At 48.1% G+C, this 16,842-nt stretch overlaps 2 protein-coding genes across 5 annotated transcripts in view; one reads left to right on the top strand and one right to left on the bottom strand.

Annotated features, from left to right (window-relative positions):
• The window catches only part of LOC120896187 (GAS2-like protein pickled eggs), a 35,024-nt gene extending 19,785 nt beyond the window's left edge, over nt 1–15,239 (top strand). For 3 of the 4 annotated variants that reach the window (XM_040300141.1, XM_040300140.1, XM_040300142.1), the window contains 9 exons: nt 4,144–4,340; nt 4,677–4,795; nt 5,120–5,388; nt 7,582–7,689; nt 9,241–9,348; nt 11,180–11,364; nt 11,465–11,624; nt 11,688–12,075; nt 12,153–15,239. In XM_040300141.1, coding sequence (XP_040156075.1) covers nt 4,144–4,340; nt 4,677–4,795; nt 5,120–5,388; nt 7,582–7,689; nt 9,241–9,348; nt 11,180–11,364; nt 11,465–11,624; nt 11,688–12,075; nt 12,153–13,324 — 2,706 coding nt within the window. In that variant the 3' untranslated portion in view covers nt 13,325–15,239. The remainder of the gene's footprint in view (nt 1–4,143; nt 4,341–4,676; nt 4,796–5,119; nt 5,389–7,581; nt 7,690–9,240; nt 9,349–11,179; nt 11,365–11,464; nt 11,625–11,687; nt 12,076–12,152) is intronic. The other variant, XM_040300144.1, reaches the window with a different exon arrangement.
• A 764-nt stretch (nt 15,240–16,003) lies between these two features.
• Nucleotides 16,004–16,786, bottom strand: LOC120896189 (NADH dehydrogenase [ubiquinone] 1 alpha subcomplex subunit 7-like). The gene is made up of 4 exons (XM_040300151.1): nt 16,622–16,786; nt 16,429–16,517; nt 16,257–16,349; nt 16,004–16,173 (listed from the first exon to the last, which is right to left on the bottom strand). The coding sequence occupies exons 1-4, from the start codon at nt 16,685–16,687 to the stop codon at nt 16,119–16,121; spliced, it is 303 nt and encodes a 100-aa protein (XP_040156085.1). The 5' UTR covers nt 16,688–16,786; the 3' UTR covers nt 16,004–16,118.
• Between the last annotated feature and the right edge of the window lie 56 nt (nt 16,787–16,842).

Here is a 16,842-nt window from a genome sequence, read left to right as displayed (position 1 = left end):
TTGACCTCTCGTTTTACTCCCCTTCCACCGAGTGCCGGCTCTGGTCCAGCGACACGCGCAATGGTGCAACCGCAACGGTTTGTCTCTCCGTGTGCCGCGTGTCCAACCATTGTCAAAAGTCCAATCCATGCCGATGGACCTGCCCGCCGCCACAGCGTCATACGAGCATCGCGAGCTCTTTGACAGGTTTCAGTGGAAGCGTGGGAACTGTGCGGCCGGGAATGAGGTGCCGGCCGTGTCCGTTGGGCGCACACGCGTAGGTGTCCAAGCGCTGGAACGACAATTGACGTTTTGTTCTTCGTTATATGAGGTGAAGCACACACACACAGAGACAAACATACGTAGCCATACAAACCGGTGGACAAACGTGTCGCTGTACTTAGTGGATTCTAAACCCCCCTGTCCCCACTGGTTGAAGACGCAATGATCGCCACACGATCGAAAAGCTCACGTACTACCCCGTCGTCGTCGTCGTCGTCGTGATGGCGTAATAGGTTGGTTTAAGCTCGTTCTTTTCTAGTGCCCGCGTTTTTTTTGCGGCCATTTGCGTTGGCTATTTTTATGCGCCTTCGCTTGTTAGTTTCCTATCAATTTGGTTCGCAAATGAAGCCTCTAAGTGGTGGCAGGTCGGCCCGCTGCCGCTGCACGCTTCACGTGAAATAGAAAGCAAAAAATCAATTTCCTCACCAGTTTTTAAGGGGGGGGGGGGGGTGTTTGCGGGGTGAGTTTGCTAGGGTTGCGCGCGGCTGATGGGGCTGTCATGATGCGTCACGATTCTGATGCGCGATTCTGACCACAGCGCAAGGGGTGTCAAAGCGATGGAAGCAAAGAGTGGATCGAATATTTTGTGTTGCGAATTGGACAGACTCTTAGAATAATGTTGTATAAATAAATAACCTTTAGTTTAATACAGTATAGCGTCGTTTATCCGGACTCATCGGGACTCGGGAGATAATGAGTTAAAGGATATATTTAATCACAAATTCCTATTTTTCTTATTTTTTCTTATGTTTTGATAAAAATTACCTATTTTTATTAGATTAATGTTTTTCAATAGAAATATTTGAAATTTGCATGAATTATACAGGAAGATACACGGTACCTCTTATACGCGGATTCGGAGATACACGGTTTTCTAAATTTGACAGTTCTTTGAGCAAATTGTACTGATTTGACACATCAATTATCAAATGCCAAATAATTTCCGTTTTGATCGAATGTTGAAAAACATTTCAAAAGATTAAAAACTGTTATTATATACGAATTAAATGTTAAATTGTCTGAAAATTAGTGATATTTTGGCTAGAAATCACGAGATTCGACGAAGATTCGAGAGAAATCACGCGGAAATTCGAAATATGCGGTCCCCAGTACCTGTGTATCTCGGGGACCGTCTGTAGTGTTTTTCGTTGTGACAATGTGCTCTGATAACCGTTTGTTTTTTAAATATTCTCGTATATTAAATGTATAATTTTTATTAAACTGTCATTTATCAACTGTACGGATAGCCGGATACAAGGTACCGGATGAACGGCGCTCCACTGTATGTTTAATAATTGGGACATAGACTGTAAAAACGTTTATTTTCAAGGAGAAGCGTTCTATTACAACTATCAACATTAATTATTTAATGTCTAATTAAATGCAACCCAAGAGAGGATGTTTGGCATTACCATCCCTGGTACAGCTTGCGGCAGCGTGTTCCCGATGCTACGATGCACTCATCGATTGTTTGACATGCCTGGCTGAGAGTGCAGGCGCCACACGGTGCACACACGGTGCGGGAGGCAACGAAGCCAAGGTCACCATGGTCGTAATTCCGATGGTACAGCGCAATCCTATGCGCCGTGCGGCGGAGTACGTGGTGGAACACACTCGTTCGCTTCCTTGTTTGGGAAGGCACAAACCAACCAACCATCCATCCATCCATCCATCCATCCGCTGTCGTGAACCGTGGCAGTACCAGGGGCCAGCTTAGTGTCGTCGGGTTGCAGCGAGCATATAATTGCGATAATGAAGTCGCCTTTCGCGTTCGCTTTTAGTGGCTAAGAACCGCTCTAGCAACTACAGCCCCGCGGGGGGTAAGGTAGTTACAGAAAATGCTGCAACCATTCCGGTTCCATCTTTCCCTCTTTTCCAACGCCAACACCGTTTCACCTTTTCTGGCAACTGCATCCGCCACACCATTGTAGCCTGGCTGCTTTTTCGCCTCACACCGCACGGGGCGTTGAAAAATGCAGCTGTAATAAACCCCAAAACCTAAGCCACCCGTCGCACATCTAATTTCTGTTGTTTCCCGCCTGTCGCGGCCTCCCTGTGGGGACAGGGTTTGTCCATCGCCATAAAGGGCACATCCACCTCGCCCCACCCCTCCTTCTCGTGCACGGTGGGTCGTGGTAAGCGTAGACGAAAATGGAAAATTCGCATTCACAAACACACTGTGCACTCGACCACTTTTTGTGGTGGGCGTAAAAAAAAGGGTCTGGGTGATATCTTATCGGCACACACACACACACATTCGCCGTATAGTGCAGCCTTTGGTTGCAGTTTACTAATGTGTCCCCCTTAGAACGACTCAAATATGGATGGCGTTTGCTTTCCGATCCGATTAGAGAGAGAGAGCAGGTTCCTAAATATAAGCTATCCGCATAAATTAAACCGAAAATATATTGATCCACTTTCCGCCACCGTGTGAGAAATCGAACGAATCGAGCAGCGGGCGCTTGTTTTTGGAACGGATCACACGTGGAACGCGACCGCCTTTAATGGGTTCTCCGCGACGATGGCGGACACATTGGGTACGCCATGTCAAAAGCGTTCGAGTGTCGATCGCAGATCGGTCCTTTTTCGATCGATCCGCAACCAAGGGTTTGTTCTCGTGTCCATATTTATGAAGTTTGTCACCTCCTTCGCTCCTTCGGAGCAGGGGGGGGGGTGGCTTCGATGTGATTGCTTTATTAGTGGCGTCGCCACTATGGGAAGGTTCTACTCTCGTGTGTGAGAGATTTTCACGCATTTCATGGAATTTGAAACGAAAAACGAAGTTGATCATCACCATGCTCATGTCGGTTGTTCGATGAGTGGCGATGCTTATTTTTATCTTGCTCATAGCGCATAAGCAGTATGGCAAAACGTTAAGCCCAGATTACTCATCGGAAAGTTTGTGCGAAAAAGTATGCAAATATTTACTTTTACGTTTGGTTTTAAACACATGATATCTTGGCTGGTGATGCTCGCGGATGGTGTAGCGTCTAAAACTGTCGCGTACACTTATGCACAATGTGGTGCGGGAATGGTTTTTAAATTTTGCTCCGTTACCTTTACGACAGTCGATAATCGGCACGTTGCGTCAACGGACGTCACATTTCTCCACGAGGTCGTTAAGAATTCCATGCGAGTTCGAGTTTGTCGATCGAACCGAGCAACGCTTCGATTTGCCAAATAAAAGTTCGAAATTGATCTGTAGATGTCCAGATACCATACCGTTCTTCTCTCGCAATCCTTGGTTGGCCGCCGAACAGTACGTCGCCCGGCGCATCGGCGATCCATGTCGATCATCCGTGGCTTTGTGAATGGGACGTAACTCATAGCATAAGCAGTATGGCATCTGTTACTCATCTTAAAAAAACTGTCTACACTTATGCGTGCGGGAATGGTTTTTAAATTTTGCAAAACCACCCATCCTTAAATTTTACAACATCCATTACTCACCACGTTACCTTTACGCGCGCACAGTCGAAAGGGAGAGGGAAACGTAATCGAAAAAGCACGTTGCGTCAACGGACGTCACATTTCTCCACGAGGTCGTTAAGAATTCCATGCGAGTTCGAGTTTGTCGATCGAACCGATTACAAACTCCCACCAGCAACGCTTCTCCCCCTTTACACCCTTAGCTTCTTTGTTGGCTGTGATTTGCCAAATAAAAGCAGCCAGCACGGAATTCAACCCGGTCCCGGTTGCGAGTGTGGCTGTGGGTTTTAATTGATCTGTAGAAAGAAAAAAAAAGATGTCCAGATACCATACCGGTATCCAACTCACTGACCAGCTCAGCCGTGATCAACCACCATCCCAAAGCACCCCAATGTGCCCGCAGGTGATTAATATTCTTTCCCATTCTTCTCTCGCAATCCTCCCGCACAACAGCATGCCAACAACGTGCGAGTGGCCGCCGAACAGTACGTCGCCCGGCGCATGGCACGGAACAAATCCATGACGAAATCGATCACATCCGGGCTGGCCGGACCAATCCTGAGCATGGGCAACGTGCACTTTCTGGCCGCGGCCAAGAGTGGCACCTTTTTTGCCCGGGATAACGTCTCCAACTTCATCACCTGGTGCAGGTAAGCTCTTCGGGGTGTCCCTGGGGAACCAGGGCGCCAAACAGCAGGACGAGGGTACAGAGTATGCAACTCTGCGGACACTATCCTGTCGCTGACCCAGAAAACCCGGCGGCACTGCAGGCTCTAAAAATAGCAAACGGACGCGTTTGATGTGTGTGCGGAGTGTATTGCTTCCTACGTTGCCTTCCTGTCTGCAGTGTGGAGTCTATTGCGTGCGAAAAGCATTGCGGCAGTTAGGCGTTTTTTTGTGTTTTGTTTTCCACCGCACCAGAGAGTGCATGTATATTTCGATTTTCTATTTCCGTTTTTTTTTTCACCCCACTCCAACCCACACAGAAAAAGCCTCCAGATTCTCGAGTGTCTGCTGTTCGAAACGGACGATTTGATAATGCGCAAGAACGAAAAACACGTCATCCTGTGCCTGCTGGAAGTTGCGCGTCGCGGTGCCAAGTTCGGTAAGTGCTTTTCCCGACTGCTTCATTGTGCGGTTTTCCATTATTCCTTGGTATGCTGTGGCTCGGTATGCGCCACATCGTCTGGGTCAATAATGCCGGCCGCAGCGATGAATCAGACTTTCCCCGCACAGTCTGGCAAACCGCCACCGAGGACGTTTAAAATCAATATTTTCGACATTAGAAAAAGAAAGCTCTGCCTAATAATGCCCGATGATGTCATCGGTATTACCGTAGGTCAGGGTGTGGAAAATCATATGTTCTAGGCAAATGAAATGGTTGGACTGAAATGAAAAACGGGTTTTCCCTCCCCCCTTTGTTTATCAGGTATGCTTGCGCCCATGCTGGTTCAGATGGAACGGCAGATCGATCGGGAAATAGCGGCCGACAATCGGGCCAACGCGGGCGTCGGTTGCGGCACGCAGACCGAGGGCGGCGACGGCGATGGTACCGGTAATGGCGTCTCAACCGGGACGGAAACGGAGCTATACGACAGTGACAGCGAGGAGGAGGACCACGAGTCGGAGTCGCCGATGCTGATGTACGGCCCACAGCCCCAGATCGTCACGAACGATCTGAAGAGCCTGGACGAAATGGTAAGTAAGGCAAAGCAGCAGCAAGTAAGACCATGGGAATCGGGGTTGGCGTGCATCAGTGGCAAATGAAAAGGTTGTAAATTTTTCCACCCTCCCCCCCTATTCCTAGCCATATCTAGATCGGCAATGTAAGTTAGAAGCGAAACGTAAGCGCAAAAGAACTCCCGAACTGCCTTTTGTGAGGTAAACAAATTGAAGCAAGTGACCGACATCGTTGTTAATGAGGATAAGCTGCCCTACACCCGGCTCCGGGGGAGCTAGTACCGCTGCCACGTCCACCAGATTGGGGCTACGTCGTGCGACCGTGTTGGGGGGAAGCTTAAAGAAGTGAAACGTCTTTATCCGCTTTGCCAGGCATTTAGCTCCAAACCCTAGCGGCCACCAAACCCTGTCCCAGGGTCAATCCAATTTATCTCACCTTTCGGCCGAAGGCGAAGAAAAACGTGTGTGTGTCACATTGTCCTTCGACATTCCGGGGGAGCAGTTCGGGTCGGTTACGGTTGACAGAAGGCACGACGTTACGCACGCTTAGCTACAACCTGCCCTCGATGCACGCGTGTGACTTTCGGTGTGGATTATGAATGGGCCGTTCTTTAGGCCTGCGTGGCCTTTCTCCTATCAAAGGAGAGGCATCTTGAACGCGGCCAAGATGTTTACGATGACATCACAGGGACGTATTTACGATGAGATCAATAAGTGTAATAAGCAAACACGCGCAAGTCCTCGACGCTTCACTCGTTTGTAAGGATCACTTTTAGGCAATGGTGAGATGTAGCAAGTGACTTCACTACCATCGACCTGCCGTAAAAGACTTATGGGCTGTTGTTTAGTAACCTACCTGCGCAACAATGCAGGTGCAGGGTGACAAACTGTCTGCAAAATGCCACCGTGCTGTGGACACAATTAATTCGACAATTAGCATTCACCCGCAGGGGGCGGCCAGGAGGTCACTGATTGTTGACAAACACCGATCCACCATTATGTTTCGCCGATCGGCTGTGCCACCGGTAAGGGATAGGGACCGATTCGGTCGCAGGACTGGTTTTTTCGGCTCCATCAAACCGATGATGCAACGCGCATCGTTCGTTGGGTCCCGCCGTTTGCAGCGACCTTGCCGATTGGTGGTGTGTAGCTGGCGTGAGCTGGGTGGTGAAATCACTCCCCTTAAGCACAAAGTAAAGAAACAACAACGCGTAGATGACGATGCTCGGTTTTTTTTTTTTTGTTATTTGACACGCTGCTTGACAATTGACAGCAACAGCCGAAAAGTGTGTCCGGGCTACTTGTGGTGGTCCTCTTCTGCCCCCTACTCACCCAGGAAAGGTGAGTTGTCTCTTCCTGCTTTAGAGTACCTTCGAGGTACCTGAAGCGGAGAGTTTTAGCGCGCACGACCACTCGCAGACAAGCAAAAGGTGTACTAAGACGTTTGAATCAGTTTGAGCAAATCTTGCTTTAACCGTGTGGGGAGGCCACCCGTATCGATCTCTCACTCTCGAGGCACGATCGACGTGTAATGTTTTGCCGCCAAACAAAACGGATTTTTTGTTGTTGTTGAAATTTAATGTTTCGTGTGGTCCGAGCTCGGCAAGCAGCAATATTTATGTTTTCTCGCTGAGTACTTTTTAAATTTTCGAGCGCATGTCAAAATAAACACTACGAAATATCACGCAACATCTTCACTTCCAGTGAAACAAACAGCACGGCTCACTCGTGCATGAAGATTGTGGACCTGGTTTGTTTAGCGTTTGTTTACTACACACTACAAACGTGCGTTTTTTTTAAACATATAATCTTTACCTACAAATTATCTCGCTAGCCTCACTCCAACTCTCGATGGGGAAGATAATAAATAATTTGGCGACGATGTGAGAACTGCCGGTCGTTGTCCTAAACTGTCTGCCAAAATATGGTTCGATTTATCATTTTTATGCTTATGCCAATGACGTCCGGCAGCCGAGACCATCCGGTTTGCTGCTTTTGGCAGGCGCGCTCATTTATCTCATCTAGCTCACTTACATACACACACACACGCACACACATCCCTATGCTTAGAGTTTCGGATCGGATTGTTGTTTAACACCAACAACAGCAACAACAACAACAAAAAACCAAGTCTTATATGCCGCCCTTTTTATACGTCCCATTTACTCTGCTACCGCTAACCTCTAACGCGTCGCCCCTCCCGGGGTACAGCAAATTGTCACCGGGCCGCGGCATTCCACCCAGCACCACCGACGCCCAACATCATCCGGCCCATCGGTCCAGCCGGCTCGGAAGGCTCGCCGTCGCTCGTGCCAAACGGTAAAAGCAAACGCGTGAAACCCGCAAACGAGTAGGAAGTGGTTCGCTAGATAGTTTTTCGCTAATAATCCACCCGCCAACCACCACCAGCACCACCATCGCCACCACTACCACCACCACCGCCACCATTATCCTGGCTACTCGTCCCTCCCTTCTGGTTCCCCCCTAGCAGTCGGTCCATTGCGTATGAGTATGCAAATGGGTTCTTTATAGGCTGGAGCCAGAGCAACAGAACATGCGCGAGCCCCCCTCGTCCGGGAGATAGGGCATGGGGTGTGTGTGTGTGTGTGACAACTTAGCAAGACAGCAAGACAGTGGCAGAGGACGGTGGCTACTTCTTCGCCAAGTTTCGTGCGGAATGGGCCGCAAGGAGCGCAGTTGGATGTGGGGTTAGGTCATATTTCTCTATCGGAACAGGTTCGTACGGTTTGGCGAGCGCGGAGGATTTGCCGTAAGAGCCACACGCGCTTACGACATTCTTGTTGCGAGGGTTCTGTGTGTGCGTGGTGTGTGAGTATATGTTGTCTGTCCACACTCTCTTCAAACAGCTTTACGGCTTAGGCCACGCAGTACGGCGGCTCTACTGCCCTTATGATGATGATGATGACCATTATTATTGGCATTAGCATTATTATTATTACTATTATTATTATTATTATTATTGCAAACCTTTCGTCCGCGGCCGCCTCGATCACGTACAAACGTGGACACACAGCCGACCCACATCCAAGCCACTTTCTTCGTCCTCCCGCGCCTCGACGACAATCTTGTTCTGATGTCCAGCCGGAGCGGAAAGCGGTACCCACCACACACGCCACCGTGTGCTGTGCACACACACACACTATACCGCGATCGTAAACTGTGATCTTTGGCGTACTTCTCGGGGCGGTGTTTTAGACAGCGCGCGGCATCGATCGATCGCAACAGAGCAAGAGAGAGGGCAGAATGGCGCAACGGACTAGTGTCCGGCGGCGGGGACCGATACCAAACCCGGGTTCGATCGTGTGGGCGAACTTGGACCAGTGATCTTTGGTTACTGTATGGCTATTATTTGAACTGGTCCTATGGTCCGGTTGCCACCTAGCCTAGCCGTACCAGAGCGATCGGTACAGCTTGACGAGGGATGATGGTTAAGAACGACGTGCACTTCAATGTGGTTGGAAGTTTGCACAATTGCTCCACAGCGGCTAGTTTTGACGACCAAGTTGAGTAAACACAATTCCCCTCGAGTTGGCCATGCCTCTTGTGTCATAATAAGGTCCTAACCAACGAGCCTCCTCAATAATCCGTACACTTTAGTTATAGATGTTATAGATCATGCTGTAGACATCGCCGAGACGATTGGCAGGCTTAAACCGTCGGATTGTCTTTTATCATGTACCATGACAGTATCGCTTGTGTTCACCTTCACCATTATGCTACCACACCCGCCCACGGCACGCGTAATCAATTGACGCCCAAACAAATGCTCATTAATTTATGCATGGTGTGTACACTGTGCTTTTCTATTCTCTCTTTCTCTCTCCACCCCATCTATCTCTCTTCCCACAGGTTCGTGATCTGGTGGAAAAGTGCACCTGCCCGTCACAGTTCCCGATGGTGCGCGTCTCGGAGGGCAAGTACAGAATCGGCGATACCAAAGTGCTCATTTTCGTGCGGGTAAGTAAACGCTGCATACCGCCTTCCCTTAAACACGTCCCCGGCGAGCGCACCACAACTGCATCCAGTACACTCCGGAAGAGGGAATAATGATTCAGGGTTTGCCCTCCGTGGGTTGAATGTTGAGCGGTTTCAACCAAAGGGGCAGGCATTCACACAGCACACACCAGTGGGCAGAAGGTGGTATGTTGCCCAAGCTGAGCGGTGGGACAGAGTGACCGAAGGAAAGACATTCTGTAATCTTGAAACGTGTTGCTGCAAGCTGGGAACCCTTATGCTTTCCTGGGTCAGTATTAGGACGCGTTCTGTTTTTAAAACCATGTTTGCTCTTTTTCGGCATTCCGGAGCAGTGATGTCTTCAGCGTGTGGGTCAGCTGAGATTATCATTTTGTAAGCAATTTGCTTCGGCTTTTCTACTATCTTTCTGTAGAAAAGGTCAAAGCAGTAGATAATATGTGTACGGCATTCTAAAGCTTAACTGCATACATATTTTGACTTCCGAGAATTTGTAGAGGAACCCGTGAGAACATTCGGCGTCTGTTTCATTCTACTGCACTTGCATTAAGAAGACACCGAAGTAGAAGGAACCGTTTTTTACCTGGATCTTTTTAGTTTGAGGATTAACATTTTCTTCGTTCGACGGAATTTGTAGGGAAAGGGCTTTAGATGGTTGAAAAGCAATCCTGAGCATCATTCTTGACAGATTTCTCAGAAGCTGATGTAAACAATGTAAATTAACCTGAACAAAACCCAATATGCAGGCGGCGTCGATCATGAATCTTTTAAACTCTCAACTCGTGAGACGTGCAGACTGAAGAATCTCAACCCATTTCAATTATCCTTGACACCTTTTGGTGTGCTGCCTTAACATTCATGTAGCCATTTCTTCCTGTGTCATTATCAAGTCGCTTCCGCTTTTGCGACACAACTTGATGACGGTTTCTTCGTGTGCCGTCATCGATTTTGTTGTGTAGTGTTGGTCGCCTTTGTTATCTTTGCCAGATAAGGGTTGGTTCATTGCTAACTTATTAGTTTTCCCTTTGATTTGTTTGCCGTCCCTCGTTGGTTGTTTTGATGTACGTTATCGATCGATCGATTCAATGGAACGATGTAACTATAAATTTATGCTAAAAAATCATAGAAAAATTGAAAACATTTACCTATTTATTAAAAGATTCTAAAGATTAAATCGGCTAATGGAATTATCGGACCAAAAGGGCAATATAGCGTAATATTGCTCCAAATTACCAACCTATCTTATCACAGTTATCTTCTAAACCGCTGAATGTGATAAAAAAGTTGATCATTGCAAAGGTATTAGATTTACCACATTATATTATCTTAAGTTATCAGCTCATTGTTTACTTATAAAATAAAAAATTTACTGGACCGATGGAAATGGTTGATTCAGGCTACCGGAACGGTGTAAATGTGATGCGACTAAACCAAAGGTCGACGCTCAAAGGTACAAACGAACTCGAGGGTACATCACAGTGGTTTTATTTCTTCATCAAACAAAGCGCAAGAGTTGAAGACGCATGGAATGTGGGTCAATATTGCGTGAACGTGACTGCGCATCACACTGCCGGAAAGGAATCGCTGTGTGTGGACCAAAGAGTTTTGGTTCCGCTGCAATGAACCCTATAGATTACATAAATCAAAACCCCATGGGCTGGTTAGGGTCCACACCATCCACCGTTTGACAATGTAACGATTTTTTTACGAAATTGTGGACACCCAAACTGACCGCAGCATCGAAACATTAATCATTAATGAAACTGTGTTTGCGTTTTCCCTTGCGCGACCTCGGTATCCTGTGCCGGTTGTGTAGATTCTTCGTTCACACGTGATGGTACGTGTCGGTGGCGGCTGGGACACGCTTGCACACTACCTGGACAAACACGATCCGTGCCGCTGTCGATCGCAGCATCGGTCGTCCGCCTCTGCCCGTCTGATCACCAAAACTACCAACGCCAATGGAATCGAGCTGCACAAAGCTCAGGTTCATTATGATCGGTAGGTACCCGGAGGTCATCACATGCCAACCTGTAGTTGTACCCATTCTTGTGCGTTAGCATCTATTCTAACGATTTTCTTGAACTTACTCTTTCTTTAGTTCTGGTTCGCCGTGGAAAGCCAATGCTACTCCCAGCCAGAACGGATCGCCAATCAATAGCGGTACCAGCAACAACAGCAATACTTTGTCACCTCCAGCACGTGCGCGAAGTCGCAGCCGCAGCCCCAGTGCGCAACGGCGCTTACCGACTGAAAATGGGGTAAGTGGTAAAATACAATGAACTATGATAAGTTAAACTAATACACTATCTTCCTGTTCACAGGATAAACTCCAACCACCTGGATCACCGTTGAAAACGTCCCGACGCTCGGTTTCACCGAGTCCTCGCCGTATGCAGGAGAACAGTGTGGCCAACAAACGCAAACCGAGCGGAATACAGAGCAGTGCTGCTGGCGGTGTAGTGCACTTTGAATGTGATAAGGAGCTGGTAGCACCGGTAGTTGGAGCGACGACGGTCTTACCGTCGGAAGATGACAAGAATCGTTACGAGAGCGTCAGCGATAACGGTAGCGAGATTAGTGATGAGGGCTACCGCAGTCTGGGGCTGGTGCAGGGTGGCCAAACTGCAGGCCAAACAGCGAACGGTGCTGGCGGGCTGCGTAAAGGGTTCGGAAACAGTCAACAGTCGAGCGAAGATGCAGATACCAATGGTATGGATGGAATCGCACATAGATGAATAGAACCGTTTAACAATTCATGTTTACTTACTTTCCGCGTTTAATTCCAGCGCATCTCGAGACGACCACTTCGGACTCGCAGGCAAGCCCAACCGAGGATGAAAGCTCTACGAAAACGAACGACGAAGATCTGACGCCGATCTCGGACGAACTGGCAGTGGCGAACGGATCGCCGGTCGTGCCCCACTTCGTCACCGAGCACGATTCGCTCATCGATTGCCCGGACGGCGTGATCTCGACCGGTCCTGCATCCGGCTCGTTCGAAAGCTACGGCGTGTACGTGAACGATGACGAGATCACGGTGGACATTGCGAATGCGACCGGTTTGCGCAAGACGGGCTTTTCCGACCGTATCCTGGACCGTACCAGCGTGGCTGCCTCTGCTGCCGCTACTGGTGGTGCTGGCGGTGTCGGTTCACGCATTCCGCGTTCCCCGGTCGGGCCACGACGCAAGGAAAGTGCCGAAAGCACCGCCAGCGGCACGGTTACCGACGAGTTGACGGTGGCACCCGGGCTCCGCAAGCCATCCATCGCCAAATCGGTCACGCGCAAACCGACCGCACTCGCCGGTTCCACCGCTGCGACGGGCGAATCGTCGGCGAAGGAAACCAACACCTGGAGCGGACGATCGAACAAGAAGCGACCATCGCTCACGTCCCAGACGTTCAGTGCGGCGGGCAAGGCTGCTGGCGGCCCGCCAGCACCCGGACCGTTCACGCGCAATTCACCCGTCCGTGCCTCGCTGGCAGCGGAACGCACAATGACCGGCAGAAACAGGACGCCGAAAGCGACCGGATCGGCCTGCACCTCCACCAACACGTCCCCGAGCAAGAGCTCAACGGACGCGGTGGCGTTGCTGCTGCAGCAAATCAAAGACACGCTGGACTCGGGTACGAACGATACGCAGATCGTCGAGCGCGTAAGGCGGCTGGTATCGCAAACGAGCGTACCGGACGAGCTGGTGGACGATTTCACCACCGCCTGGGTACACTCCAATGGCAATCTCGATCGGTCGAAGGTGATGGTGGCAGGCGTCGGCACAGGCGCGTCCCCGTCCAAGCCACACTCCACACTGTCCAAGCGGGCAAGCACGCTCTCGAACGCTTCGGACAGTACGCAGTCCAACTGTCGCGATTTAGCGTCCGTCGTTTCGCCTAGGCGTCTCGACAAGGGCCTGTCGAAGATACCGGCTCCCGTTCGCTCCAACACGGGCCTGTATTGACGATGTGTGGCGTACCACCCTGTACGTCCGAACGGCGTGCTACCCTAACCATATCCAGAACCAGCATGTGAGCGGACGTTCAAGCTAAACACGGTATATTTCCATACCAGCAGCGCTGCTGCACTTCCGATTAAGTTTGCTATCGCATTGTTATGGACGACGAGAGAAGAATGAATTTCCCAGCCAGGCCCTTTTTGTAGCTGAAACGATTATTTGGATTTTGATTTACTCAAAACGGCTCGACCGTTTCTTAACTAACCGACAAACCTTCCGAGGGTTTCCCACATTGTATCTGGCTTATTCTTTGTTTGATACCATATCAGATTTAAACTAGAGGGATGGAAGTCGTTTTTGATGACTGAACAGAGAGAGAGAGAGAGAGAGAGAGAGAGAGAGAGAGAGAGTTACTCCTTGAGAGGGATGACAATTGACATGGTTAAAAGTTGGCGTTATCATTCCCGGAGTATGACACGCAACATCCTCATGTTTGCCATTTTTTGCGGTCCATGTTTTGCTTCCCGTTGTTATTGTGCTTAGGATTGTTTTGTAGTTAAAAGATGATTTAAAGAAGAAAAAAAGCCGTGCTATACATACAACTTGTAATGCCGTACCCTATCATTATGCGCTTCCATATCGCAGCCTTGCGCGAACATGCTCTTTTTCTCAATAATAATTACTGGTGTTTTACGTTCCTAGCACGTGTTTACCCGATAGATGGCGAATGGAAATTAAAAAAAGCCACGTTAGGCGCTACCCAACCCAACTGCTATGTGCATTCACTATCGTTTATCTGGAATAAAACTAAAACTAGACACACGTTGAGGGGGTAGGAAAAAACAGTAACTAAAGATGCTTTTGATCCCTGAGAGTGCTGACGAATGACTGACTGTTTGCTTTTTACCGAGATAGTTTAGGAAAGGAAGAAAATAAGATACGAAATGTAGAAACCCTTTTTCACACTAGAATGTATGGACTGCTTAGTGGAAGGAGTTTTTTTTACTAGACCGTATTTGATATCGGTGAAAATTAACCGAATTAGACAAAGTGCTTGCAGGAAAAGGCATGTTTTAATACGAACCGCCCTGATACGATGCGTCAAGTCTTTCCCATTTTTATGTAGCGTAACAAATGCCGCATTTTTTAAACATTGCACATTTCCCATCTTTATGCCCTTTCTGCCTTTATGGGAGCAAAATGAGAAGCGCTGTGCGTGTAAAGCAGTGCAATTTCCACGATCGCCACTAAACTACAAATTAGGAAACAAAAAGTACGAAATTCGTAGCGTCCAGCGTGAGTAGCGAGCCGGTTGAGGTACTGCTATAGCCGTATTGAGCAAGATGATAACAATTCATATTAAAATTGATTGACATTTACAGGCAAACAGGCAAAAATTGAGTAAAATGTAGCATAGACTATGAAACACGCGGTCAATAGAATAGTGGCTAGAAAGGACGGTTTGCATGTTGGATTCGAAAAAAAAAACGGAAAAGCAATTCTACACACACCTTTATCACCTGGTGATAAGGAATGTGACGAAGGCGAGGAAAAGCAAGAAAAGTGGGATTGAGAAGCATTAGGCATAATCAAAGAGTGCTGTGCAATATGAGTGCGCAATAGTGTTAAGTTTGCTAAAGAGCGCAGTCAGGATGACAATTTACAATTGATGAAACATAAAGAAAAAAAAAGTTACTAACAAAACGCGCAGTTCTTGCAAGAAAATCAAAAATCACGTTAAAAAAATCACACTATAAAACCTAGTTACGTACACATTGTTTAAAGTTTTCTTTTTGCTGTTTGCTTTTAACAGTGTATCAAGAATTAAAAAAAGGTAGGACAGCATATGTAATAAACTCCACTATCTTATTTGTGGCAATAATAAACGTAAATAAACGTGAAACCTACATCATTGCAGTGATTGGCCTGTGAGTAGAGTAACAATAGTTTGCATAAAAAAGAATCCGAAATTAGTCGATCGAGCTCTGTTACATTTTGGGTACTGCTCAACAGTATACTTAGCATCGGTCAACCGTGAAAAGTATAGGGTTTCCAGGGGTTCTCATAGTTGTGGGACACTTCCTTGACTCTTTCTTAAGGGAAGTGAACTTCACTTGTTGGAAATTAAACTAAATGGCACTCTTTTTGGAAAGGATCCTTGAAAATTCCTATTGGATTTGTCCAACAAGGTGAGAGTAAAATTCTCATTACATTAAGCTCAATTCACGCAAGAAGGAGCCGATAAAGTCCCACAGCTGTGAGAACTCCTGGAAACCCCAGTATACCACACTTATACGGCATTACAGCCTTCACAATCGACAGGATGGAGACGAAGTGCCTGCTGGTCGTTAAAAATTTCACTTCTAAAGCAGAGTAATACGGTGCGTCCTCGAGGGGATGGATGAGTGTATGCTATCTTGCAAAGGTCGTACTTTTCGACAACTACATTACAATTGATATCTCGACAATGGTGAATGCATGACATGAGAATGCTGAGCTCTGCTGGGATGAAAGGTATGGTCGCGAGCGACTAGGGGTTTTGGTGGAACAGAGTCTAACGGAGACTGGAGACACCAGGCTGTAGTTGTTCGATTATGGACTGAGCTACCTGAAGACCTATTGGTAATCGATCATGTCGGCGCGACGGTTGATCAACCGGGAGCGGACTAATGAAGTAGACGGCAATTGTTGGTACACGTCCTCGCTTCTTTATTCGGGACCGCACATTCACTAGATAAACACAGGATACAGCACTTGTTGTTTTTCACTTCATAGTTCACCTATAACGAGTCCGAAAGATTTAATGCTTATCCCAGCCAAACGACTTGCCGGGTGTCGGAAGTTTCGCAGCTGATCTGTGTGAATAAAAGTGAAAAGTTAGTAAGACATGTCACATCCCCCCACCTAGGAAGGATTGCTAAAAAAATACACTAGTTACCCCTTTTCCGCCAGTAGCTTCTGCGTGGTCAAATCAATCGGGGGAGCAACTTCGCGACGAGCATCACGGATCACGTAGTGGTTGGCAGACAGTCTGAAACGGGGTTCGTATGTTTGAGAAACACTGACTACTGATACGCGATGCGCGATGGTGCCGGCTGGCATCTACATACTTGTGTGCTGGTCCATCGGGTAGATTCGGTGGCGGTTGAGTTCTGGCTGCAATTCCATCCTCAAAACGAAGCGCGTTCGTATGTTGTCGCTGGAAAACCGTCCGTCCGGGAAAACAGATTAGATTACATAATGGTAAATCTTCTGGGACATTGCAATTTTGCTCGAACGATAGGCGCTCGGCAGGGTACTTACACCGAGCAGAAAGTTGCGCAGCTTCTGCAGCATCGGCGAAATATCACGACGCACTACTCCGGACATGTTTCTTGCCGTGAAAACGCGCTTGATTTCGAGCGGATAGAGTTTCCCTGGTACGTCCCCAGCTGTTTGATTTCTGCACAATGGAAAGGCAATGTTTTGATTCCGCTCCACCGCATGACAGTAGCTGCGGGCGCTCGATTATCCGGGTTCCAGCC

The sequence above is a fragment of the Anopheles arabiensis genome, chromosome 2, assembly GCF_016920715.1.
Source record: "Anopheles arabiensis isolate DONGOLA chromosome 2, AaraD3, whole genome shotgun sequence".
Taxonomy (NCBI): Eukaryota; Metazoa; Arthropoda; class Insecta; order Diptera; family Culicidae; genus Anopheles; species Anopheles arabiensis.
This window is presented reverse-complemented; position numbering and strand designations above follow the sequence as displayed.